The sequence below is a fragment of the Embiotoca jacksoni genome, unplaced genomic scaffold, assembly GCF_022577435.1.
Source record: "Embiotoca jacksoni isolate LCO1_2020_lvr unplaced genomic scaffold, fEmbJac1.0.p SCAF_31, whole genome shotgun sequence".
NCBI classification, from domain to species: Eukaryota; Metazoa; Chordata; class Actinopteri; family Embiotocidae; genus Embiotoca; species Embiotoca jacksoni.
Window position 1 is genome coordinate 1,837,501 of NW_027185383.1, and position 27,122 is coordinate 1,864,622.

At 44.9% G+C, this 27,122-nt stretch overlaps 1 protein-coding gene across 1 annotated transcript in view; it reads right to left on the bottom strand.

Moving 5' to 3' along the window:
- zswim5 (zinc finger, SWIM-type containing 5) overlaps positions 1-27,122 on the bottom strand; it is a 70,331-nt gene that overhangs the window by 7,304 nt on the left and 35,905 nt on the right. Inside the window, exons 2-12 of the mRNA XM_069164519.1 lie at positions 11,861-12,048; positions 10,831-10,999; positions 9,212-9,360; positions 7,568-7,718; positions 5,688-5,864; positions 5,288-5,464; positions 4,492-4,638; positions 4,261-4,398; positions 1,551-1,702; positions 498-600; positions 155-290 (exon numbers count right to left, since the gene is read on the bottom strand). Coding sequence (XP_069020620.1) covers positions 155-290; positions 498-600; positions 1,551-1,702; positions 4,261-4,398; positions 4,492-4,638; positions 5,288-5,464; positions 5,688-5,864; positions 7,568-7,718; positions 9,212-9,360; positions 10,831-10,999; positions 11,861-12,048 — 1,687 coding nt within the window. The remainder of the gene's footprint in view (positions 1-154; positions 291-497; positions 601-1,550; positions 1,703-4,260; positions 4,399-4,491; positions 4,639-5,287; positions 5,465-5,687; positions 5,865-7,567; positions 7,719-9,211; positions 9,361-10,830; positions 11,000-11,860; positions 12,049-27,122) is intronic.

Sequence of the window (27,122 nt, forward strand, 5' to 3'; positions counted from 1 at the left end):
GAAATAGTAGAACTAATAATGCCGTGTCATGAGATAGAGACTATTATTTTGATCATGGTCTAATTTGTACACAATAAGAGTATCGTAGCAGGGAACTATAAGTATTCATGTTTAAACACGACTGTTTAGTGCAGCAGTGAAAGAAGAATCTGACCTCATGGCGCGCAGAGCCACCTTATAGGCCAGGTCTGCGTCGTGTGGCAGCAGGGCGGAGAACAGGTACTTGGCGAAGGTGTGCATGGGAACGCTCTCCCTGTGGATGACCTCTCCCAGGCCGCTGAACGGACCAGCTGGAGCCGAGACAAAGACACAATCATCTTTCGTTCATCCTTCTTATCGAGAACGTGCCAAAACAACCATCCTGCGTGAGGTACCGTCTAGTTTCCACAGCCTGGATGTGACACACTGATTGAGCTAAATAAATACTGCACGATCACAACTTGGAATCTGAACTGCAGAATAACGTGGTTCTGGATGCTCTGGAGAAGACGTCGTACCTTCCAGTAGCTGTATGGCCTGTTTCTGGAGCGTCTCCACCAGGCGATCATCCAGCTCGAGCTCCTGCAGCTTTGCAACAATCTGCTCCTCGTTACGACACACCTAGAACGCAGTGAAAACATAAATAGTTTTCAATTTTATTTTTTATTTTTAAATGGTCTGAAGAAGGCAGAAAAAAAGCACACTTGACTTCCCCAAAACATGTAGTTCCTTTTTATTTGGACACATTCTTCTCATTGCGTCTCACAGATTTTATCTTATTTCAGTTTATTCTATCAAAACTGTCGATAAAATCGCAGCACTGGTATTAAAAGCAGTTTGTTTAACTCATGCAATATGTTCGTCGGATGACGGAGGAGAAAAGATCTTAATTCTTTGAAGTTTTAATGCCTTGCGAAGAAGGGATTTTGAGTGTGAGGTATTAAAGCAGTAGCAGGGTCCTTTAATACCTCACACTCAAGCATCTCGTGCAAATCTGTAGCTACGTGACAGAAACCGGTTTCAGTCCCGTAAAGGATCTGGTAGGAGGTCCGTTTCACACGTGTGGCTGGTTTTAAATGCAATTCTCCCTTCTAACATAAATATTGTGGCTAATTCCAGTGACATTAAGAAAGGTCTGTGGCAGCCGTGTTAAGCCCTCTAAAGCAGATTAGCATTTACACAAAGAAACGCTCCCTGGATTTATTCTAATTCACACTGAACTTAAGTACTGTGACTTCCTGCTTGTTTTTCAGGGAGAAAAAAAAAAGAAAAAAAAAGAAGCTGCGACCCTCCCTGTCTTTATGCCTGGCATTTACTTCAAACACGCGTTAAATTATAGTCATTTTCCATCACGGCGACATCATCGGCAACTGGCAAATTCACGCCACCTTCTTTAAACATGCAGCGAGCCATAAATGTATTTCAGTTTTCACTGTTAACATTAAGTAGCTTTACTGGATTTTCTATGAGGCATGAAGCCGGTTTACTGTCTCAGAGTTTCACTGATTATGTTCAAATTCAAATGTCATTATTACAAATGCCTTATACGACAGCGTGTGGTTCTCCCGTACCTTATCCTGGGCGTACAGGCCCTCAGGCATTATCCTCTGCTGGCCCATCCCCATCAGAGCCACCTCTAAGGCCAGAGTCAGGTAGGACTCCCCCCCGTCTGGACTCCCCCACACGGGCACGTGGTGGTAGACTGGAGGTCTGGGGTCACCTTCTGAGAGGAAAGAAGACAGCTTGTCAGTGCTTTGTGTTCTGTGTCATTTAAGTCAGTCATGTCATCTACAGGTTGTATGAGGAGGGAGGAAGACACAGAAGAATATTCAAGACTTTTTTAAAGTTTGTCTTTGTGCTGTTTTAGTTATAATCTGAATGGGAAAAAAAAGTTTTCAGTCTCGTCTTTAATGAACTGAAATCCATGATAGTTACATCAGTAATGAGTCATTGCGTGTTCACTGAGCCTGCTGAACTCATTGTGCAGTTAATCCTACTCCTACATGAGGAGGAGCTAAATCACTGTTCCAAGCTTTTTGTTGTGGGAAACCCACATTGTTCAGGATCATCCCAACACTGCTAAAACCATTTGTACTATGGGTGACCAGGCGTCCCACTTCACCTGGGACTGCACAGTGTTCCACATATTGAGATGATTTGATTGGGTTTAGTTTTTAAGAGTCAACACTCCAGGACAAATGCTTTCCTAAAATCTGTGAATGCAGCTACAACCCGACTGTGAAACATTAGCTTCCTTTCTGCTTCCCGTACTCAGCGTGGGACTTTGACAAGTTCTATTCAAATAAAAAACTAACTTCTGATGTTTGATTTCAAACGACTACAGTCTATGCGCATCCCTGCATGGGAAGATAAAACCTCACATGAAAGTGGGTGTATTATAACATCAGTGGGACATACATGGTAGATTGTATTCCCAAATCTAAGATGGCTGCTTTCCCTTCACTCATGCTGGACAACTGTAAGTGAGAACAGATGCTATGAGAGCCTCAGCTGTTGATTGGTGTCCATTTGTTCTCCGTTGCTCCCCCGCCCCATCACTCTGCTTAAATCCCTTCGGAGCAATAGATCCCTCCTAAATCCTGTTTATTGCAGGGATGTGTGCAGGGTGAGTACGTGTGTGTACGGATGTGTAGAAATCGAGGGAAAAGTGAAACCCGGTCTGACAGACTTAACCTCATCTCTTCCTTGCTCTTATTTTTTTTTTTTTTATTCCGATTGGTCGATTTGAAAAGATCATAGGTAAAAAAGTGCATTTCGATTGGATGACACACAGTCTGGGCCCGCCCACTTTTGTAACAGATGTTCCCAGCTGTCTTCCACAGAGGAATGAAAGCATGGCGACGAGGCAACACTCCCAGGAATGCAAAATGATCATACCACTCTCCTCAAAGTCCCAAAACAACACAAGACAATCATTCTTTCTGTCGTTCTGTCCCTAACACACACACACACACACACACACACACACACACACACACACACACACACACACACACACACACACACACACACACACACACTGATGAGTGTGCCAGTGGTCAGCATTGTTTGAACTGACAATAGTTCCCTGTAGCCTGGTAACAATGAGAAAACCCAACCCCTATTCTGCTCTGTCGCAATAACCACTGGTGCAAATAAATAAATACAAAAAAAATCCAGGCAGGGTGAGAAATGCAAATGGTGATGGATTCCATACACACACACACACACACACACACACACACACACACACACACACACACACACACACACACACACACACACACACACACACCAGGGTGTTCCAGCCCGATCCATTCATGCTCTGCTGCTTTATGGCCGTCTGCAGCACAATAGCGCCCGGTCCTCGTACGAGAACATGGGAGTCTGTTGTGTGATGAGTCACTGCTGCTGATCCTGATCCCCTCTGTTCAGGATTACACTGTATCAGCTGGTGAAGTGTGCCACCAATTATACCTTGTGTTTAGCAAAGAAGCTCCACTAATCTGCTCTGACTAAAGCATTGTTGTGTGAGGAGGCCGGTTGGGTCCGTGTTGGTCAGATGTATGTTATATGTTTGGTCAGCTGTGTGGGTTTAGCGGACAGAATATGAGCTCGGTAGCGCTGCAGACTAAAACGCTGCGAACATACAGCGGGTGAATGATTTTGATCCGAATTTGAAAAGATTATTTTAATTGAAAAACTTAAAAGTCTTCAAATCTGACAGCTGGAACCGGCAAATGTTTGACCGGTTTGGAGCAGAAGCTGCATGTTACTGTCTGCAGTTGCTGGCTCCACCATCAGTTTATTATCTCCTGTATCTTTATGCTGTTCTTTTCTCTTTCTGCTCTGCCTTCAACCCAATCGCTCGAGGTAGATGGCCGCTGACATCGGAGGCTCGTTCTGCCCGAGGATTTCTTCCTGTTCGCAGGGAGTTTCTCTCGCAGCTATCGCTCATGTGGAAATTGTTAAATCGTTGGGTTCCTCACTGTTACGTGAGGTTCTGTTGTAAAGACGTCATAATATTAAGTCCCTTGAGATGACTCGTGTTGGGATTTTGGTGCAACATAAACACAATTAAACATTTAAAAGTTCTTTCAAACTTGCCATTTCTTATATTCTGTTTAAATGTGATTTTGAAGGCAAATAACAGAGTGCATCTTCCTTTTTTTACATACAACTAGAAAATAAACCTTTTTGTCAGGTTTTAGTTGAGAGTTGTGACGATCTCTTGTGTGAGAGAGAGAAAAAAAACGGAGAAAAAGAACGATGGTTTCGTACCTCCGGTGTCCATGGTGTTGTCGTCATCCACGCGGCACGTTTCCGTGAGCGTAATGAACAGACAGCCAATCGGGTCTAAGGGATGACCCACCCAGCCCTCCAGGTTGGTGGTGGAGGTAACGCCCCTCTGGAGAAGCTCTGAGAGCGAAAAAGGAAGTCGGTGTTAAAATGACTGTTTGACGTACTGACTCCAGAAAACAAACAGCACTTTACAGTATCTGTGTGTGTTACCTTTCTTTTGGTGTTTGTAGATGTCCATCTGTCTCTGCTGTTGGAGACGGAGCGTGTTGATGATGGCGACAGCCAATCGCAGGGCTTCTCTGGAGTAACCGTGGGAACGCAGGGCGTCAACGCGAGCGCATGCTGTTGGGACGTGGTCTGTGAGGAAGAGAGGGAGATAAGGTGGGGTCAGAACATGCCTCACACACACACACACACACACACACACACACACACACACACACACACACACACACACACACACACAGTGCAGTCTCAGCAGAAAGCCAGTGTGTGTCTGATAGCTGGCTTAAGTTGCAGAATCTGACAGATCTTAGCTGGAAGCTGCTTACTGCAGATACTGGCCTCAATATCAGCAGAATTACCGTCTGTGACTGTGTGTGTGTGTGTGTGTGTGTGTGTGTGCGTGTGCGTGTGTTTTGGGTCGGCTTTCAGTAGAATTACATATTGTGTGATTGTGTGTGTGGAAATGTCACACAAATAGTCATTCGTTCTCAAAATGAAGTCTTTCTACACTCCTGTAATGCAAAAAACATGTTTGTGTGTGTGTGTATGTGTGTGTGTGTGTGTGTGTGTGTGTGTGTGTGTGTGTGTGTGTGTGTGCGTGCGTGCGTGCGTGTGTGTGTGTGTGTGTGTGTGTGTTAGTGTGTGTTGCTCAGTGCATGGTTGCCTAAATGAATATATTAAATAAATCCTGACATATATGTGCTCGTGGGTGTTGCAGGGTGCGAATGTTCCAATAGGTGAATAGAAATCCTTTTAATGGGGATGAGTACTGGCGTCGTACCGAGCCACAGCGGTAGGCCCTGCGGGTTGAACAGCAGGCTCTCCCCCTCCCTCTGGTAGGACGGAGACATGTAGTAGTCGCTGCTGATGATCCTCTGGAGGTGGCTGTCCTGCCAGTGCAGGTCGCAGGCCTCGACGGCCCGAGTGAACACCGTCCTCCTCGGCCTGGACAGAGAGTCTGACGCCACACACAGCATGCAGTGAGACAACATCTTTACAAAGAGGTCTGACAGTACGAGTTCAGAGCAGGTCCTGTTCGTGTTTGCGGTTCGTTCTGAGTGTAACGTGTGCAGCTGTGTGTGTGTGTGTGTGTGTGTGTGTGTGTGTGTGTGTGTGTGTGTGTGTGTGTGTGTGTGTGTGTGTGTGTGTGTGCGTGTGCGTGTGCGTGTGTTGGTGCTGACCCTGTGCGAGGTTGCTCTGCGGCAGAGCGTTGGTGATGTTCGGCAGCTCGCTGCCGTAGTTGCCGTCCTCCAGCGGGCAGACGTCCATGTCCCCCCACTTCTTCAGCTGCTTCAGCCAGCCGCTCTTCTCCTCGCTCTTACAGTGAGGGTTCAGCACGACGCACACCCACAATGCACCTGGGGACAAGAAGGCGGTCAGAGGTCTGAGGAAGCAGCAGCACCGGAGTATTATTTCTGTGGCCGCCTCGGCGCAAAGATTCACCAGATTGAATAATAGTAGTGAGTACAAGCCAACAGTCGACCAGTCATCACACGTTCATGATGTTCATTTCATTGTTTACATGTATATTTTTGGGACATCAGTAAATGACTACATTATTCTCATGTTACTTCTCACGTGAGAGTCCGTCACTTCGCACAACAAAGACCTGCTGCCCATACGAGGCCACCTAACGGGGAATAATCAGCCGCTAACAAATCTTTCTCCAAGTTACATATAACATTTCTCACATTGTGCAGTTTGAGGTTTTTCTTTTCTCTTCCGGCTACTAACGACTATTAACGCTCGTTTCAGAGCTCAGTCCGAACTGAGTGACCTGATTGTTTACGTGCTGTCATTATGAGACTTTTAAACGGCTACAGAGAGATGTGCTTACTTTTCTTTTGGCTATAGCATCTGAAACACCAGATCTCTATGGATCAGTGGTTATGAAAGGAAACGTTTTTCTGCCATCCTACGAGTCTCATCAAGTACAATCTCACAAACCTGGTGTTCCTGGCAAACTGATTTTAGTCTTTATGAAATTGGAATCCTGTCAAAGTCTTTGCTGTATTCTAGCATAGATCTTCTCGTTAATTACTTTCACACAAAAATGTCAAGATTGTTTGTACAAAGTTTGTGTGACTCATCACTAAAAACAATGAAAACTAATTAGGAATTCAGAATTTGGAAGTTTCGTTCCCAAAAGATTTAAACTGTGTCATAGAGTAAATAAAAACATAGTTGTAAATCCTAAAAAAATGAATCCGATCAATGAACAATGAAATGTCATACATGACAATAAATTGAAAATCTCAGGCATGTTATTCAAACAAAACAAACCAGATGGAGAAATGTCCTTGGTCTTGGAACTCTGATTTATATATATATTAAATAAAGAGGAAATTAACTAATTGAACTAATCGAGAAGATAATTGAGAATTAGAAAAACTGCTGGTTGCAGCCCACAGCTTCTCTGCAGCAAAACAACCAGGTCATCACAGCTGAATGTTTCAGCTGCAACGTTGCCTCGATGAAGACTCTCGTGATGACTTTCCTGAAATTTAGCGATGAAAGTTTGAGCACCGGTCCTAAATAGAGATCTTATATTCGAATGACATGATCTAATGATATCGGTATTCCCAGCAGGCGGCTCGGTGGCCTCACCTGTCCGACGCACGTCAGCCTGTCAGACGTCTGCATCTCTGATCGAGCAGCACACCCGACTGTCTGGCTGTTATTTCTGTCCGTGTCATGATCTCCCTCGCTCACCCGGGAAGTGTTCTTATTGACCTCCTAAATGCTGAGATTGATTGCAGAGAAGCTGAGCAGCCGTATTGATCGGCAGCCTCCACCAGGCAGGCAGCGAGAGGAGCGGCCGGTGCAGAAGCAGCAGCGGCCGACCGGATAACCTCGTAGCTCGCCGACTGGATGAACGTTCGCCCGACAACGTGACTCCACGTTTGTCTGAGCGACCGACGTCGTAGCGTTGGAGATGACCCGCCCGTCTGACCTGCCGCTTACCGACGGGAGCAACTAACAAGCTGATCGGGTGATTTGGCAACGAGGCGACGCGGCAGTGAGTTCGTGTTTCTGTCAGACTTTCTCTAACTGTTCTTACCCAGCTCATCCCAGAGCTGCCGGCACTTGTCCGTCATCCCTGTGCCTTGCTGTCTCCATAGCGACAGCCGGGGGTCCGCCATAAATTGTTCCGTGATGAGTGTTAGCATTCGGGCGCCGTTGGAGTCTCGCATTCGTAGCATCTCCCGCACCTGGAAAGAAAGAGTGCAGACTCAGTGAGTTTAACATGCTTACATGTGCATGATTGTATCTTAAACATTAACACAGAGATGCTACAAGGAGGTGAAGGCAAAAAAGAAAAAAGAAAACAGACATCTTCTCGGCCAACGGTGAAAGAGTGTATTATTCCCCATAAAAGTATTCCTTTCCTGTAGTAGATAACAGAAGCGAGGATGACTTGGCAGTTCACTTTTCATACAGTTTCAATTTAGGTTCAAACGTTATATTTAAGATTGTATGAAACCTTTTGAATGCCGGTAAAAGCTAAATATAAGTAACCGTTTGGCCTTGAAATGGAGAGCTCAGGCTAATCTGAAGTCGAGTGGGCTTTTTCTACTCAGGAAAAGAGCACTAAGAAAGTGCATCGATAACCTCTATACCGACTTTAAGGATTTGCAAAGCTATTTTTAACCATATTTGATATCTGTTAATGCCTTTTAACTTATTTAAGTTAAATACATTCTCAGACAGATGTTCTTAAGACCTGGAGAAGCTGGCTGGTAAGGTCCAAGTGAAATACATTATTCAGGTGCGTTATGGGAAATGTAGTGTTTTTGGAGCTTTCCTCATTAATAGAAACTACAATTCAGGATTTCTGTTTGGCTGCAGCACTGATTTTTCACCAGTCTGTCTTTTTATTGGTCCTTAAATTTATGGAAGTTTAAAACATAATTGCTGGTTAAAGTGCTGTTAAATGCTCCAGTATGTTCACCAGATTTTAGACAACTGTCAGTGTGCTTGGAGCAGACAGAAGATTTTCAGAGCATCTTTGTTGAAATCAGCTGCCTGCAGTGGCCAAACAACCATCGGAAAACCAAAATGAGCTAAAAGACAATAAAAAAGCTCCCCAGGGCCGAGGGGACCCGCTGAAACATTGGTATTATGAAACTCAACTCTCTTTATCTACAAACATGCAGCCCAAAGTGCTTTAAAAATAAAACAATGCACAAAAATAAAAGCAAAAATATACAAAAATAAATGAATAAATAAATAAGATTTTAGAAAAAGCAGGGATAAAAATAACAACAGTAAAACAATAAAAAAAATGTATAAAACATTAAAAAAATAATAACTAAAACATATAAACCAAGGCAATAAATATGACTTCAAAATAAAAGAGATTAAAGAGATGGGTGTTTCGTTTCCTTTTAAAAATACAGCGACAGCTTGCCTTTCTGATATCAGTGATACAACAATGGATTGTTGCTACAGTGGGAAATAAAATATTTTATGATAATGGAGGGTTTTATGAATTTATTAAAAACAATCTGGTGAATAACAGAATTCTATAAAAAGGTGATTTGGCCTTTTATTGTTGAAACAACATAACATATTTCAGTAGTGTCAAATTGATTGTTTTATGGTCAGATGTTATCGTAGGACTTATTTTACTAACTGCCGTGAGGAATAATTTTACACAAAATAAATGGAACAATAAATCCGATGATGGTCGGAGGTGGCGAACCTTAGCGAACATGGAGTTGAGCTGCTTCCCGGAGCCGTAGTATCCTCCCTGGGACAGAAACTGTTTGACCTGCTCCCGGACTTGATCCTCGTCCAGATGCCAGCAGTTGTCATCGTCGATGCTGGCGCCTGCAGTCGGGTCTGGAGCACCTAAGGACACACACACAGAGACGCACTGTGGTAAGTGACCCTGGAGGGCTGGAGACACAGGAGCGCAGGCACCGACCATGACGTCCTTATACTCCCATCGAAGCTGGTGTCAATAGAATAAAGTTTCCATGTTCACTCGGGCACTCCGGTCCTTCCTGCTCTCAACTCACACCACAAGAAGAACGGCGGTGACTGTGGGAAATGGAGTTTACCTGTAGACCGCCTCATTCGCAAAATCACCACCTACTTATTAGTTTAAACTCTACTTTCTATTTAAAACTGAACTCTTGTAAATCTCACTGCTCTCACACCTTTTTGTTTTATATTTAATATAAAGTGCACCTGCATGACACTTAGGATAAGCTGCTCGAGTTAGGTTAATCATGCACCGAGGGAATATGAGGCCGACTTTATTTTCCTGCTGTTTGGCTCCGAGTGTGTGTGTGTGTGTGTGTGTGTGTGTGTGTGTGTGTGTGTGTGTGTGTGTGTGTGTGTGTGTGTGTGTGTGTGTGTGTGTGTGTGCGTGCGTGCGTTTAACACTACGGGGAAATGTAGATATGCTCCGATGGGGGAAGCTGCTTTGATCTAACGGGAAGCGAGCTGAGGAAAGCCCAGAGATGTGTTTCCAACTGGCGCTGCAGCAAACAGCAACAGCGCTCCATCAAAGACGGCCTCGCTCCTGGATCGACTGAACTTCAACCCCCATGATCCCCCTTGTCAAACACAGACAGGAAGCCCAGCGCAGGGCTTTCCTGGACGGGACGGCTGGAGAATGTCAACATTTAGCGAGGAGGATGAAATAGAGAAAGGAGATAAAGAGTTTTGTTTGGTGAAAGGATGTGTCTTGTTTGTCGTTTCCCTGATGCGGGGCTGTTGTGGTTCTCCTCGTTTGTTTTTCATCTCTCGTACTTTTCTCCGGCCCTTTCATCTTCCCCTCTCTTCTCTCCCATTTCCCCGAGTGCCATTTCGCCTGTCTCTTCCTCTCAGTGTCCCTTTCCTCTCCTCACATCTCTCCCCTCCGCCTTCTCCTGCATCCATTTCATCATTCGGCTCCTTCTTCTCTGCCTACCCCTGCCAGTGGGAGGAGGTAGTGACTGGAGAGAAGGAGCAGAGAAATCAAACGAGCCATTTGAAGCTTGCTTCGCTGCCTCGCCCGAGTAATCAGGGGCCTCTGACGTATGACAGCCTGTAGGCTAGCGTGCAGCATGTTTTAAGTCTGGAGGCTTTTAAGTGTGGGCTGTCGCTGTGAAGATATCACTGCGGAGGGATGGACCGAACCTCCGCAGAGCGACAACTTTTCAAGAATTAAGGAAAGCGCTGTACTTTCCTGTTGACTGCTGTGCATTTATAGTATTACAAATCTCTTGCAGATGGATTTGGAGGATAAGCGAGACACCAAAGTTGCCGTAAAAGAAATAATCACGCTCGTGTGAACCTGTACAATCAATCAGATGATGGCTGTGGTCTCACCGTGGACCTGGTTGATCTCGGAGTTGGAGGAGAGGATCTCGTCGGCCAGCTTCTGAGCGGTGGGCAGCACCTCCGTGTGGTGGGCTGTGATCAGATACTGGACCAGCTTCTGCAGCTGATCTCTGTTCATCTGGAACAAGGTCTCTGAGATGGGCAACCGCAGCTTCACCTGCATCAAACACACCATAAAAGTTGATGTATGACATGTCAACTACATACATGTCATCAGTGTGGACTGGTGGCCTGTGACTGGCTAGTTAGTCTGTTTGACATGTTCAGAGACATCACGTATTTATCTGTATGGCGCTACTCATGTTCAAGGACAACTGTTATGACAAAGATTCATGAAATTGAAAATATTTTTAAAATGACAATTACACAGATTAAAGAGTGTTTCAATTATTCTGGTATTTTATTCTAGGTTTAATATGTTAATTTTCTGTCAAATATATCACATGTTAATGAAATGTATTTTCACATAACAAATACGTATTTGTGGCCCATGGCTCCTCATCCTGATTCATTTTTGACCCTTTATAGGAAATAATTTGCGCAGCTCTGGTTTAAAACCTACTGGCGTCAGAAATGTATTGATTATGTTAGAAAAAAAAATGTGTCCCTACTATTAAATCTCTCATTTCCATCCAGGATGTAAATGTTTCCTCTCTGGCACTGCAGTTTCTGTGATGTTTCAGATGACTGGAAAAGGCAATGTAATATTTCCAAGGACGTTTTTGGCCTGAAGCTGCATAATTCTGTATTACATGAATACAGTTTAGATTTTTTTTTTCTCAATCTTCTGCATTAGAGGACAAATCTGAAGTGATGTGAAAGCAGCTTATTTTTTTTATTTTTTTTACATGATTTCTAAACAGATTTATGGATGTTTATCCCAAACAAACATATAGAGAAACTATCAGTGCTACACAGGACAGACTTGGGAGAACTGTGACGTGTGCATGTTTTGGTTTGACTGGTAAAGAAAGCAGACATCGATCTTGAGGGTTTAAAGATACACTGTAGTTAGTACCTGTTCGGGCTTGCGAATCCGATAAAGAGAGAGCGCCACCACATGTGCGCAGTAGAAAATGTCCCTGTTGCCGCAGCCGCAGGTGACGGAGGTGATCTTGCAGCGGTCGAAGCTGATGGCCACCTTGTGGGTGACCTCAGGATCTGTCGACGTGGCAGGTTCAGTTACTGTGCCACTGAGGTGGAATCCTGCAAAGACACAAGGAGGAGAGGAAAGAGAAGTGAGATTTAAAGGGTTCTATTAACTGTGATGAAATGAAACTGTGTATGAAGTGTTTTGTAACAGGTTATGTACAGTTCATTCAACTTCATCCCGTTTATCAAAGGTTTCCTTCATATGAGCTTCGGTTTTTAGCTCCGTAGGTGCGGGCGGTAAAGAAGTAAAGAAGCTGGAGAGGAGAAGAAAAGAAGCAGGAGCATCGGTGGTAATGTGAGCTTCTACAAACATACAGAGTGAACCTTCGGTACAAAACACACACATCTTAATGAGACCTCTCCACCAGGGCACTGTGCCATTCGATACTCTCTCTGCTTCTCTCTTTTTATGCCTCTGTGCATTTGTGTGTGTGTGCAGTGAAAAAAGGGGTTGCTAAGGTGGGATCATTTCCTGCCTGCACACACACACACACACACACACACGCACACACACACACACACACACACACACACACACACACACACACACACTGCCCCAAGGATAAGCACAGTTGGCTAAAAGTATAAACTTTAACTCCGCTTTGCATAGTTAATCTTTAGAGCCATGACACACCAGGCTGCCCGCTCTGTTGGGCTGTTGTTGAGCATCTGTGTGCAACAGTTTCCGGCAATTTTTGTGGTACATCAGCCGTTGGTGGCTCCAGTTAGCCATTACAAATAGCTGTTTGGCCAATTTCACACACACACACACGGTATCGGCTTGATGGATTTTGAACACCGACTTCTGAGCCGTGCCTGTTGGCAAACGGCAGTCCAACAGCTGTAGTCTTTAAAATGACCCATCAAATCAAGGTCAAATACGAAACCACTGTCCGCACTTCCATGACACTTAATAAAGACATGTGGTATACGACATATGTAATTAATCTGAAAACATTCTCATATTATATTTCATACAGAATAGATAAAACTGCTTTCTAAAAGGTTGTCAAACATGATGTTAAACACCAGGCGAAACACAGTGCCTCGATATTGATGAAAGGGAGAACAGTGGCATACCTCAAGGCTCTATCCTAGATCCTCTTACATTTTGTAGGTAGGTAGGTATTTACTTTATTAATTAATAATGTATCTACATGTTTCCACTTGTTAGAATAATGCATCCCTTTTTTCAGTGCTATACTGCTGTCACACAAATGTATGTAACCACCAATGGTCTGATGTCAAATGTTGGATGTCTAATAACTTATTTCAGCTCCAATAAAGACGATTCTTCAATAATCCTTCTCAGGTCATTGAAAGTGGAATTTAATGACAGGTTTGGTAACCTGGTACCTCCCATTCGGCCCTACTTTTACTAAGTCTTACCAATTCAATTACTTTACTTACAAATAAAAACAACTTAAATTGGAATATAGCCATACCTTGAATTGAATTACTTAAAATAAACTAAATCAACCACTTTCTTCCCAGTGCCTAAACTGCAGGGCTCCTATACAGCCTTAGTACAAAAAGAAATAACGTGACAAGAAAAGTATAACTGGAGAAAAGACAAGGTTAGGGTGGAGCAAGAAAACGGACTGAGTAAAAGAAAGGCGAGTGAGGAAATAAAGGGTAAAGGGGACGAGATAGGAGGAGAAATGTGAGCGCAGAAAAGAGAATAGAGGAGGGGAGAGTGTATCTGGTCTGTCATGTCGTCTCACTGTGACAGGTCAATTATTTATGAGGTGAGGTGTGTGTGTGTGTGTGTGTGTGTGTGTGTGTGTGTGTGTGTGTGTGTGTGTGTGTGTACACATTGGATTACTGTATCTCACCAAACCATGGCAACCCCACTGCTGCTTTCACAGCGAGATAGACAGGGCAGAGAGAGAATCATGAGGACAGGATGAGAACGCTGACTGGAAAGCAATGATATGGCTATTTTAGGCCTGGACAGAGAAAAGGTTACATATCTAAACCTCTGACAAACCAACAAACACCAATGCACACACACACACACACACACACACACACACACACACACACACACACACACACACACACACACACACACACACACACACACACTTACAGTCTGGGGTATGGGCCAGCATGGTACAGCAGTCCAATAAGCGTGTTTCTTTCCTTTTTTTTAAGCCATCTCCCTGGCACAATCCCATAACAGGCTTTTCCAAACCAAATGCTGTAAGCGCACACGCACACGCACACGCACACACACACACAAAACACAGTTAGATCCAATCAACCTCAAACTGCTTTCACTAAGACAAAGAAAGATAAAGAGCTGCAGGAGATAAAGGGAGGAGACGGATGACTACATGCTGAACACATTGTCACACAGTGGCCGAACACAAATTATAAACTAAGACAACAATTATCAACATCCCGCAAACAGACAAGCTGGCTGCCTTCCTTTCAGGTCAAAATCTCAAGCTACCGAACTATCGGACAGAGGACCAGAGAAACAGACACAAAGACATCAACTCAGGCTGCGTTTGTACAAATGAATAGGGCTCAAGCAAAAAAAGAGCACACAACATGATGCAATGCAATCAACGAGCACACTGCACTGGCCAACCACATGCATGCAACCCCAAAGTCCAGGCTGACTAATTGTACTGATTCTACTCAGAGCTGTCATAAAGAGAGAAAAGGCTGATGCTTTTGTTCAAAACTTACAAGTACTAAGTGCATTCAACCTCTAACAACTGTCCAAGGCTGTACCATCTCTCCAATGTCACGGTGTCATGGACTTACTGGATTGTGTTGTATTTCATTCCCTCACTGATACCTGTAGCAGCACGCTCCTGCCAAAGCAGGTCCCTGTGGTATTTGCAATGCAGGTCTATTTTAAATCTGCACGTGGCTTAACCATCTGACTGCCCGCCGAACGACACGCAACATATCAACGCAACATATCAACGTCCCAGCTCAGCCTGCAGCCATCAAAGCCACATGTATGCCATCGATTGATCTCCTGGCCGACATACTGCAAAACTGGCCTCGTTGGCTGCATGCCAACCTACAGATCACCTACAACATACTCAGACTCATACACGTGTCTACTGACCAAACTGACAGTCAACACCATCAACTCACCAAGATATCATTGATTAACAAAAGTAATGAGGGACCAAGACAAACTGTCCACTGAGCCAAAGCGGGCATCTGACTATGACAGGAAGTGTGAGTGAGACAACAGCCTGCAGAGGGAGAGAAAGCCTGATGCATCTGCCAGTGATAGACATAAAGAGTCCTCCAAATTGTGGAAATCTCTCCCTCCCACTGAGTCCGCCTGCCCGACCAATCTTTGTGTCTTGCAGCGCAGTAATATTGTAAATGTCAGAAATGGCTTTCCATTGCGCCCCTCCGTCTCTATAATGGATATACCTGTAAAGCCAATTTGCACTAACTACAGCTTAGCGTAAGGGAGTCCAAATTTGATCTTCCAGTGGTGAAATCATCACAGCGGCAAGACCAAAGATCAGGCAAAAACCAGGGGAGTGCATTTCTTAAAAGCATTGGGGAACATTTGAGAGCTATCTTTCCTCTGCGCTGTCTAAATAATGTCTTGTCAGTCATCAGTCATTGTTGCACTTGTCTCCAAAACTCCAGCCTAGCATTTCAGATGAGGGTAGAAGTTATGATGGCAGATGATAATCGGCATTGTCTTTCCCACAGCCGGTACTGGTGGTCTCTCTTTCGCGTTTGGACTCCCCCCCCACACACACACACAGACACACACAGACACACACAGACACACACTCCTCCCCCTACTCCGTCTGCGCCTCTTAGGTTAAAGCCTATTGTTACTCAGGCCACCAGGATGAATGTGATGGTGACACCGCTGCTCTTTTTGCTTTCAATCAAGTCTAAACTGGCTTACACTCACTTCACAGGCCGTCCGTCCGTCCGTCTGGCACCCCTCCCCTAAATCCTTTGCCAGTTTACCACATACAACTCTCATCATTTAGTTATCCAGGTAAGTTAGCAGTTTAGCAGCATGTAACACTCGTGAGCTTTACTGTCTGGTTCACCACCGTTTGACTCTCTTCTGATTGGCTCCTTTGTAAATGGAATAGTTTGTTTTTAAACTTTTTGATGTCGTAAATGAGAGGAGCAAGAAAGCAAATGATTGTATGTCTTAAAATGACAAACTAGTCCTTGTAATAAAATGAGAACCAAATGACCAGAATAGCTCATGTCTTGGCCCACATGATACGAGCAGCTGCTTGACTTATACAGGTTAAAATCCGTGCAAAAAAGGTCTGCTTGTAGTCAGTAATACAACTAAGATGATTGTGAATAAGCTAATAGTTGAGAGGCCACAAAGATAGTGGACCGTACATCATCCACTATTAGTGCATCTGCCTCAAAACAATGTTCAGTACAAATGAAAGAGGACCTACAACTGAACCTTGAGATACTCCAGAACCGAGTGTACTTCCTTTAATCGAACAATGCTTAGTAAAAGTGTACTGCCCCTTCTTCTTTTCTACCACTCTCAGATACATAGTGAGTGTGTGTGTGTGTGTGTGTGTGTGTGTGTGTGTGTGTGTGTGTGTGTGTGTGTGTGTGTGTGTGTGTGTGTGTGTGTGTGTGTGTGTTTCAAGGCTGAGGAAGACAGTGTATCTTCAGCAGATGGGAATGAAATGACACTTGATAAAAAAGACGCTGCAGTCAAACAGTCTCTCTCACACACACACACACACACACACACACACACACACACACACACACACACACACACACACACACACACACACACACACACACGTAAACAAAACAATCTTTTCACAGCCTGTCTGCTTTTGTTCTTAATGCCAAAGCATGCATAAAGAAGAAATGGTGCAAACTAGTCAGTGATACTCACAGCAGATATCACTAATCTCTGCCACACACACACACACACACACACACACACACACACACACACACACACACACACACACACACAAACTTCATGCATCCTTGCAATGGGCCTGGTTCAGCAAAGCAGATGATTTTCGAACAAAGGTGACTCACTAGTGAATGTGTGTAAACTGGGAGCGATGCCAACGACAACGATCTGGTCTGATCCTTGGGGAATATCACGCGGCCCCGTGTGTGCACTATGTGTGCATACTGTATGCATGCGTGTGTGTTTTGTCTGTTCCGATGCGCTGGCACTGCAACCTGCACACACTGTCTATCACTGACATCTTTAATGCTGAGTAAAGTGTGTGTGGTATTTGTGGTTATTAACACATTCATTGCTGCACATCTTAAAGCTGCGTGCATTCAAGCCCCAGATATAATCCTCATTCGCTTTCTGTTTCGTGAAAGAGGACACAACGAACCGCAGCCGGTTCCCCACCTCTCCTGTCAAACTCCAGAATTCAGACTTTGCATGTGGATTTGCTTTTAATCTGGATTATTTTCATTTCAGTCTAAATGTATTGTAATGCATGTGGGGAAGATGTCACACTATACAATGTTGGTGTATTTATAGATGTGTAAGAGGCTGAAATCTTGCAGCACAGTTGTATTGATGTGTGAGAAAATCACAAAGTGCGTTGAGACGGGAGAGACCACCATTGTAAATCTTTCTATTGTAATTAGAGACAACCCCCCCCTCCCCCCCGCCCCACAGACACAGACACACACACACACACACACACCCTCCTCCCCTTGATGCCATGTATATACACACACACACACACACTCCTTCCTGCCTCCCTCCCTGTTTTACACCATCTGTCACTCGATGGCAACCCCGCCCACACCGAAGCCAGTTGGCCAATCAGGTGCCTGAAATCTCCCCACACTCATAGACCATTAACCCCTAATCAGCTGGGGAGATGGAGCCGGGCGGTGAGCCAAAGTGTGCATGTACTCTCACACTTCAATAGACCATAGTCTTATTCAACCAAAGGCTGAACAGAGGCAGACAGGCAAGCCCCGCCCACCCCTCCCATCGGACTATAAAGTTGTGGAGGAAACCATTCATCTGCTTTCCCCCCAGAGCTGTGCTTACATTACACACATGTTGCCAAAAGCGACGCCTTCATTTTGATGCCCACACAGGATCACTGCACCCCCCCCCCCCCCCCCCCCCCCCCCCCGTTCAGCAGAGCGACGTATATGGGTGTTGAATTGAAGGAAAAACCAACAATAACGTGTTTGATCTACAACAAGCCTCTTCTCTCATTCGGTGTTCTTCGTGACAGCGTTGGAAGGTGCTGAATAATAGTGACAGATGTAAGGGCAACTGCATACGATTCAACTCAGTGACCCCATGTTGCTTTTAAGGAATCATCCACATTCATTTCCACTCATTTATTCATTATCTCTGTTGCCATCCAGTACCAGCTCCAAACTCACATCCTTGACCTACGCAACCCGAGCACTGCAGCGGGTGTGTGTGTGTCGCCACAACCTTGAACCCAGAGTTGCAGGGCCGACTTTGTATGACGATAATCAGTGGAAATCATAAAGAACGGCAGCAGCAGAGGAGAAAGCTGCATTCTTTCAGCCTTTTCACCTTGTTACCCAAAATATACTGTAAAAGTAAAGACGGTCATTTGTTAGTACGGAGTTCAGCTGACAAATGGCAAATAACATCCAATTAACAGCAAAAAAACTGCAGTACAGCAATGTGAAATACATGTTTAAAGTAACTAATGTTGGATTTATCTATAATTTGTCGGTCACCATGACATACGTTATGAATCATCCCGCTCATTTCAGTAAATACGAGCGGATAGGCCATTTCATACAGGATATATTTAATGATTGTGGCTGTTCTTTAAGCTGTTATCTGAATGAGCCTGAATATCATCCAACATGTATAATTTTGATTTTTCAAAAAAAAAAAAGAAAATACTATCAAAGTTGGACCTTTTTAAGATGATTTGATCTCTTTTTATTTTGTTTCTTGCTAATGAAATTCAGTTTGGATGTCATAATGCACCTCAATAAACACACAGTAGTGTACTTTTTTTTTCTTCAAAAAATGAACAACACAAATCCTCATCTGTCACCCACAAACTGCCCGTCTCTTCACGCCAACTGTCCCTTACTGTCTGAACGTGTCTCACACGATCTGTCTGTGATGACACATTGCTATTTGGGACTTTTATCAAGAAACTGCATCTCAGCAGAAATACACCGAGTAAGAAAGAAAAAAAAAATGCCGCTGCCACCTATTTTTTTTTTTCCCCTCTCTAATCTCACTTCCCCCTTTCCAAAAGTAGCCGGAGATTCATCCTCCTCCAGCAGCCAACACATCCCTTGCAGCCCGTGGCCCTTCCCATCTCCCATCTGTTCTGACAGCTCCAAGGTTAACACAGCACCCCCCTGCTCGCTCTCATTCACGCACACAGACATCCACTTGGCCCTGTATTCAATCAACCATCTATCTCTGCACAGCAGACGTGCATATGCGTACACACACACACACACACACACACACACACACACACACACACACACACACATACACACACAGAGTACACTGCCTATCCATCCATCTATCCATCATTCATCCATCCATTCATCCTCCCATCCCTCCCTCCTGCAGTGTTTGCTGATGCGATAACAGCTGATTGATTCATTTGTGATTTCCCAGCAGCCCTGTCCCAAACACACACACACACACACACACACACACACACACACACACACACACACACACACACACACACACACACACACACACACAAAACATGCACCAAAAAAAAACACCAAAAAAAACCCTTGCTAACCTCCGGGACTCATTTGTCATGATTACATTGAATTGATTCCCTGATTTGCTCCATTCTGTTGCGACGGGGGAGGACAAGGGGTGAGACAGAGGAGAGAGGGGGGGAGACAGAGGAAGAGGGAGAAAGGTTTAATCAGGTTCCTTTCAGCCGAGGTGTCACTGTGAAAACAACGAGAAGAGGGAAAAATGAGGAATTGGAGAGAAGAAGCTCTGAGGGAGGGCAGGTAGCATATAAACCGCATTACTGCGGGAGGAAGATTGTGTTCAGCTAAACTTTGTCAAATAGAGATAAAGGCGTACAACGACAAATGAAAATCAGGGGAACATGGAAGAACACTTATGGCGGTGACCTGTTTCACAAACAACATATAAAAAAACATACCTTGACACAGGTCAAGGTATGTTTTTTTTATATAAAAGCAGCATGGATGGATGGATGGCATCCTTTGCTCGACGTGTTTTGAAATTCGATCAAGGACTTCATTTTTCTTATCTGAAAGCAACCTGAAGGAGTCCAATTCAAGCCTCGCGTACATTCTGCTGTTAATGTAGAGTCACTTGGTTGATTCCTACCATTGTGAGCGTGTGCAGCACTAGAATGAAGGTTACTTGGAGAGGACAAAAAGCTAAAAAATGCTGCTTTCAGCTTTGCGGGAGAATACGGGATCAGAAACCTGAGAGCGCCGAGAGCAGAATCGCTCACACACAAAAACAAGAAATACATTGTGCGGCGCACAAAGCTGGAGCTGTGTCGAGGTGACGCGGAGTTGAAGGGCCTCGGTGTTTGTGTGTCATACACAGAAGCTGTCCTTTCCGCAGTGTGTGTGAGCCCTGTTCACTCAAGGCTAAATTACAGATAAGAAGGCCGTGGTTTTTTTTGTCCCTGTCCGTTGTTTGCCGTGTTTTCAGTATAGAGGCATTATTGCGCTGCGGCCTTGTCTGGCCACACTTACAAAGAGACGAGCAAAAGCAATTCATCACGCTACAAACACTCAGAGGCATGTCACTCCCCCGCAGGTGAGAAAGCCTCCTTCATTGTCTCGTAGAAACAAGGTGGACTTCCCGTTTTGACTTTTCTTTTGTTTTTCTACGTGCGAGACGTGAAGCGAGCTGTGTAGTGATGAGCTGACAGGTGAAGCTCCAAACAGGCTGCAGAGAGATGTCAGTCATTTCCACCACAAGCCTGACGAGACGAGGCATCACAGCTGCAAGGATGTAAAGCAGCCTCGAGGCGCAACAACTATGTGAAACTTTTTACTTTACTCCGATGTCCCGCAGCAAAGTGGGCGACACTTCATCTGAAACACCAGAACTATTCCTCCAGAAAACCAAGGCATCAAAAACAGAGCTGAATATGTAAATAACAGTCTCAGTAGCCCGGTGTCACCAGACCCAAACCCTTTGGTGAAAACATGCTTCTGGCCATTCTCCATCAGGAACCTGTTACAGTCCTACTCAGCCTCGACCTCGGCTTAATTCAGAAACTCCCGGAGCAACCCGTAAGAAGCAGCGTCGGCCGAACCGGCCACCGGCGTCATCGCACTAAGCCGTTGACGCGGGTTGCTGATTGGCGCACCAATCCAACCCTTCCTGAAACAAGGTTTCTACACTCGAACCACAACAAAGAAAACTGCAGCTGTCAGCAACAATTTGGCGGAACCAGGCGAACGAGTCGTTGACGCATCCCGCCTCCGTGTCTGGCATCACTCGGAGAAGTTACGGCGTGCAAGAGGTGTCATAATGTGTTGTCGAGTCCAGACAAGCTAAACGTTAACAAACTTAAATGCTGACAAACTAGATTTTATTAGCATGAAAAAAACCTAAAAACAACGACAACTACGCACCATGTTGTCGTCGGTGTGTCTTCAGGGAACCTTTAACGCTAACCGGCGAGGAAATAAATCACGAGGTTGTGAACAGAAAAAGCTGCAGCCAACAAGCTAATGGCACCGAATGCTAGTTGCTATCAGTTAGCTCTTGAGCCTCCGAGTAATGTTGCTTGTCGTCTCAAATATGATATGAGATCACATATATCGCCTGTTTGTTTCACAAATGCTGAACTTTGTAACTTGAAAAACACTAAAGGGACAGAACACTGACAGGAAAGACGAAACCATAGCGGGCGAGCTAATGGGACTGACGATTTCTTTTCCAGGCAGCTAATGTGAAAAATAGCTGAATATCTTGTATCTATATATATTTAAACAAGTTCATGCACAAAATGATACGCATCAGTGAAACTGCATCCCAGAGCAGTTTGCATATATTTAAAGTTACCATTGGAAAGGCATCATCGAGGCTATAACACAAGATTGTCTGATAATCACAAACATTTGCTTTACATATACTTTCTACATCACCACTGTTGTTGTTGTTGTTGTTTTTAAGTTTATCAAAGAGTCAACTGTTACAGTCAAAGCTAAAAGCAAAACTGGAGGCAAAAGATGAGCCGACGAACTGAAAAGAAGCTCTAAATGTCAGCGTGTCGCTGCCGCCCCTCCTCGCCGTCCCACAACATCAGAGCACGACACGGACACACGGACACCAACAAGACACCAACATTTAAGCCATTAAAAGGAGGCGGCAGCTGTAAAAGGTCACTGTGCTGGATTTCCCCTCCAATTACCAAAACTTCAGCTTAGCGAAGACATGAGAAGAAACTCATTTACACACATGTTCCAGGGAGCAGCACCAGCAATACACAGGACAACACATGATATCTGCTGCTATCGGCTACAGAGCTTCCCCTGCAGTGTGTGTGTGTGTGTGTGTGTGTGTGTGTGTGTGTGTGTGTGTGTGTGTGTGTGTATGTGTGTGTGTGTGTGTATGTGTGTGTGTGTGCATTGGTACAAGCTATATGCATGCGACGTTAATGCAGTTATGCACACGCGTATGAACATTTACACGAGTGGGTTTGCTGCTTGTGTTTACGTATGCCGAGCCGGTTGTCTCTGCCTCTCCCTCTGTTGCTCTTTTGTCTCCGTCTTTCTCCGTCTCGCTCGCACTTTGCCCTTTTCCTAAACCAGCCGTGGCCTTAGCCATGGTTTTTGTTTAATATGGCAGCATGCAAAGCAAAAGCACAACCATCTGCCATAAGCACGCAGCCGCCGTCTTAGGAACAACAAGGGCTGGCATCACAATGCCTCTTTAGTCGGTGTTGGGGTGTGTGTGTGTGTGTGTGTGTGTGTGTGTGTGTGTGTGTGCGTGTATGTATGTGTGTTGGTTCTTCAAGCACAGTCTGCAGGGCAAGATAAGTATGCATTTAAGAGGCTTATATTTCATTTCAGGAACTGAAGGAGACAAAATGGCTCCATTCGGAGTTGGCGAACACAACACAAGGAATGGCGAGGTAGCAACAAAAACAGAGGGGAAAGAAAAAGCTGGCTGTGATGCAGTTTGTCCACACACACACACACACACACACACACACACACACACACACACACACACACACACACACACACACACACACACACACACTGAGGAAGGAGGCACAAAGCCGAGCATTTGTAGTTTGCGCACAAACACGATTGAGCACAAAGCTGAACATTTGAAACACAAATCCAGCTTTATTAATCAGTTCTTTTTGTTTACTGTACAGACTAAAAGACTAAATCTGATGAAAGCGCCCAGATCGCCGTCAGAAGACGGAACAAAAGTAACTTTTAGAAGAAGTGAGCGTTAACCCCGGCTTGTCAAGCACACGCCACACTCTCATGGAGCTTCTGAGGCAACGTGTGTTACACATGCACACAAAATTAAAAAAAAAATACACACAGTATGAATAATTAAACAACTTCTTGATGCTTTGCGGTGACTAAAACTGGTTTAAGTACAGTGTGTCAGAGGCTGGTGTGTCTTTATTTCTGACACACAAAAAAAACACAAAGGTGCACAAACACTTTGTGACTTGCCACTCATTCAGAGAATAACCTCAGCTAAATTTAGATGTTAAGATTCCTTGAGTGTGAAAAACTGTTTCAATCTCAGCAAGCCCAGGGAAATGAAAATAAGCACGGTTGGTTAATGTGGTTGCCCATTTACCATAGTAACAGCTCATCCCTCTGAGGTTCATATCGAACAAAAGAAATTTCAAACGTGGACTCGGTTCAATCTCTGCTGGCGCTGTAGGTCTCGGCAAATCGGAAAATAAATACTGTTTTGAGGTTTTATGGGATGATTCCGCTTGCAAGTTATTCTCCCTTAGTTCTTTCCGGGAAAGATTTTGTCTAATTCAAAAGGTCATGACATTTGTGGTTTTTGTTGGACCGTCTGCATGTCTGAGTTTAGAATGCTTTCCACCCCCTGATTAGCCTCCACCCCTACAGAGCTGATCGCTGCTCGCACCGCTTGCACAATCATGCATGAAACATGAATAATGAAATATAATGAAAACAGCTTGCAAGCCAATATACAAGCTGATGACTCACACATGCCCCTTCTCTCCATCTCTCACACACGTACACAATAGCGCGGCAAGGGTGAAACTCTCATTTATCCATTAGCTCAAAAGCAATCACAGATTTGCACACACACACAAACACAAACGCACACACACACACTCACTCACTGAGGGGTGGGGGACTTCTGGTTGACTTCATCAAGCACTCATCAAGCCAAGCCACCATATGGGGATGGGGCCCAAAACAGAGGGGGATTGGATTGTATGTGTGCATGTGTGTGTATTACGGAGGCCACCCCCCATCCCCAAATGCAACACCAACACAAAGGAAGCATGCATCACCAAATCAGCTTTGTCTTGCATGCATTATGAAGCTACTGCTGCCCCATTAAGAAGACTCTCCCAACACACACACACACACACACACACACACACACACACACACACACCCCAAAGGTGTGTTGAGCTAAAACAGCTGAAGCAAGGCAAAGCGGAGGGCCAGACACCCTGATTACTACCTCCTCACCCCCCCCCCCCACGCACACACTTCTCCTCACTCCCCCCCACTGTGTCTCCATTACTGCCTCCCTAATTTCATGTCTCATCTTCCTCCCCTTCCTCTCTCTCACCATGTTAACTGGGGAGCCAGCATGGTACCCTGAAAATCCAAAGAATCCTCCACCCCCTGCCTCCTCACACTGGCACTCTCTCACACACACACACACACACACACACACACACACACACCACTCACTCACACTCTCACTCTCACACACACTTTCACACACACACACACACACACACACACACACACACACACACACACACACACACACACACACACACACACACACACACACACCAGCTTGCTGACATAGGCAGACACTCACATACATTGAATGTTAATCTGGGCGTGACCTGCTTTTTCTTGGCTTCCCTCCCCTTTACTGGCTGCCCTCATCGAGTCAGCTTTTCACGGGCAAGCACACCCCTTCTCCCCAAGCACCGCCCACCCCGACACCCCCTCTAAGGCCCAGGCTGTAGGCCTCCAGGCTGGGGCCTCGCTTGCCATTGTTAGCCCACAATGGGTGAGAGGCGGCTGGCAGGCAGGCAGCAGCCAGGAGGCCTTGTGGAGGAAGCCACAGGCGAGAGAGGAGCCACTGAAGGGGGAGGACGGAGGGAAGAGGCCTGGCTTCACTGCACAGGCAAACACATGGGATAAACCTAATTACAGAAATGAACGGGAGATGACAAGAGAGCAGAAAGGAGTGGAAATTAAGTACCACAAATAGAATTCACCATATCAGAAAAGCACAATATAAGTGGGAAAAAGGGGGGGACTGTTTAACAAACTCTAAAGGGCTGCGTGAATGATGCAAGCTCTGCTCACAAAGCCACAACAGCATTATACTGGACACAGGCTGTCTACTCCATTGAATCTGCCATCTAAAGCCGGGATCAAGCTTAACAAAGTGAGCTTTATTCTCCAGTGGAGGTTCATTTATTTATTTCAAACAGAAGCATCTGTCACTGCAGCCCGGCTGCATCGCAGAGGTTTACAGTAGGCCGGGTTCAGTGCACGAGCTGCACTTTCTGCTGTTTGTCTCTCAGTCGTCATGATGGGGGATAAAATGATTACTTCCATGACCTTCAAGAGCTTAAAATCTTGCCTCATCGAATTATGAAGTGTTTTAGTTTTAGCTTCTGTTAAGCTTTCAGACTTTGTGGATGGCATTTGATTTTCGTCCTCTTGTGTTACCTGTAACGACATGAAGGCGAGGCTATTTTCATTCTGAACAACCAGTACGTCCAAAAACATCCACAGGAAAATAAATCGGGCTGGTCGGTGCTGCTGCGCCAAACTCCTTTAACCCAACAGCTATTTAACACCCAGCTTACTTTTAAGTAACTGTGCAGTTGTTGAAATCACATTAATATGCAATATATTTGTCATAATGTTGTTCCAGCTCATAACTGAAGCTGTACGTTTAAGGCGCTTTCAGACCAGAGGAACTTTTTCAGAGTTCTAAGAACCGCTGTAGGAAGTTCCCCCTTCGTTTTGTGTCCACACCGCAGGAACAGAGGACGAGCGTAGTTCTCCAGAACCCAGTTCTGAGGGATGTTTATCTCCCTCAGGGTCGGTACGAGAGGAACTGTAGTGACGAAAGTGCACGGTGATGAACTCTGCGATTACTTTGCCGTCAGACACCCTTTCACACGTTGGAGCTGAGGTGTTACACCGCTCTCTCCTGAACCACCTGATTCCTCTGACAAAAGTATTAATTTGAGCTTTTAGAAGGTAATAGTTGCTGCTCTGCCTCTTCCTCGATTGGTTAGTTTGTTTTATTGTGTGACTTTGGTGTTTTAACTTGCTAGCTTGGATTCAAACTGTCACACAAAGAAACTCACCGTTAGAGGCAGCGGCAGAGCGGCAACTCCTGCGTGTGAAGAGGTCAAATTACTGTTATATTCAACGGAGGCTGGTGGCTTTGAAGAAAGCAATTTAACTTTACCCTTTCTGTTGGAAAGGGCTGTCAGGTGACAGTGGAAATATTTAAATATAGAGTAAACTTGAGGTTATTAGGTGGCTAAAACCTGTTTTGTTGCTGACCCCGTCGAGCATCCGTGCCGATACCGCTGGCTTCTTCACCAAAGTGCCGGTAAAACACTGCCTATGGATCGAATCAAGCAACAACAACAACACAGTTGACCGAAGCGCCTGCTGAGGTTCGAACAGCAGTCTATAAAACTAAAGCTGACTGACCTGCAGTATTACAACATGCTAACATTAGCTTGTTTAGCTCAATCAATGATCTGTTGTCTAACAAGTTAACTCTCCCAGGCTGCCTTGAACACCAGATCATCTTCGTGTCCGACCTCAGGCCATGTTTGAATGGAAAATAAGCACACACACAAATACACACACAGGCAATCATCCAATAATGTCAACTGTCACACACA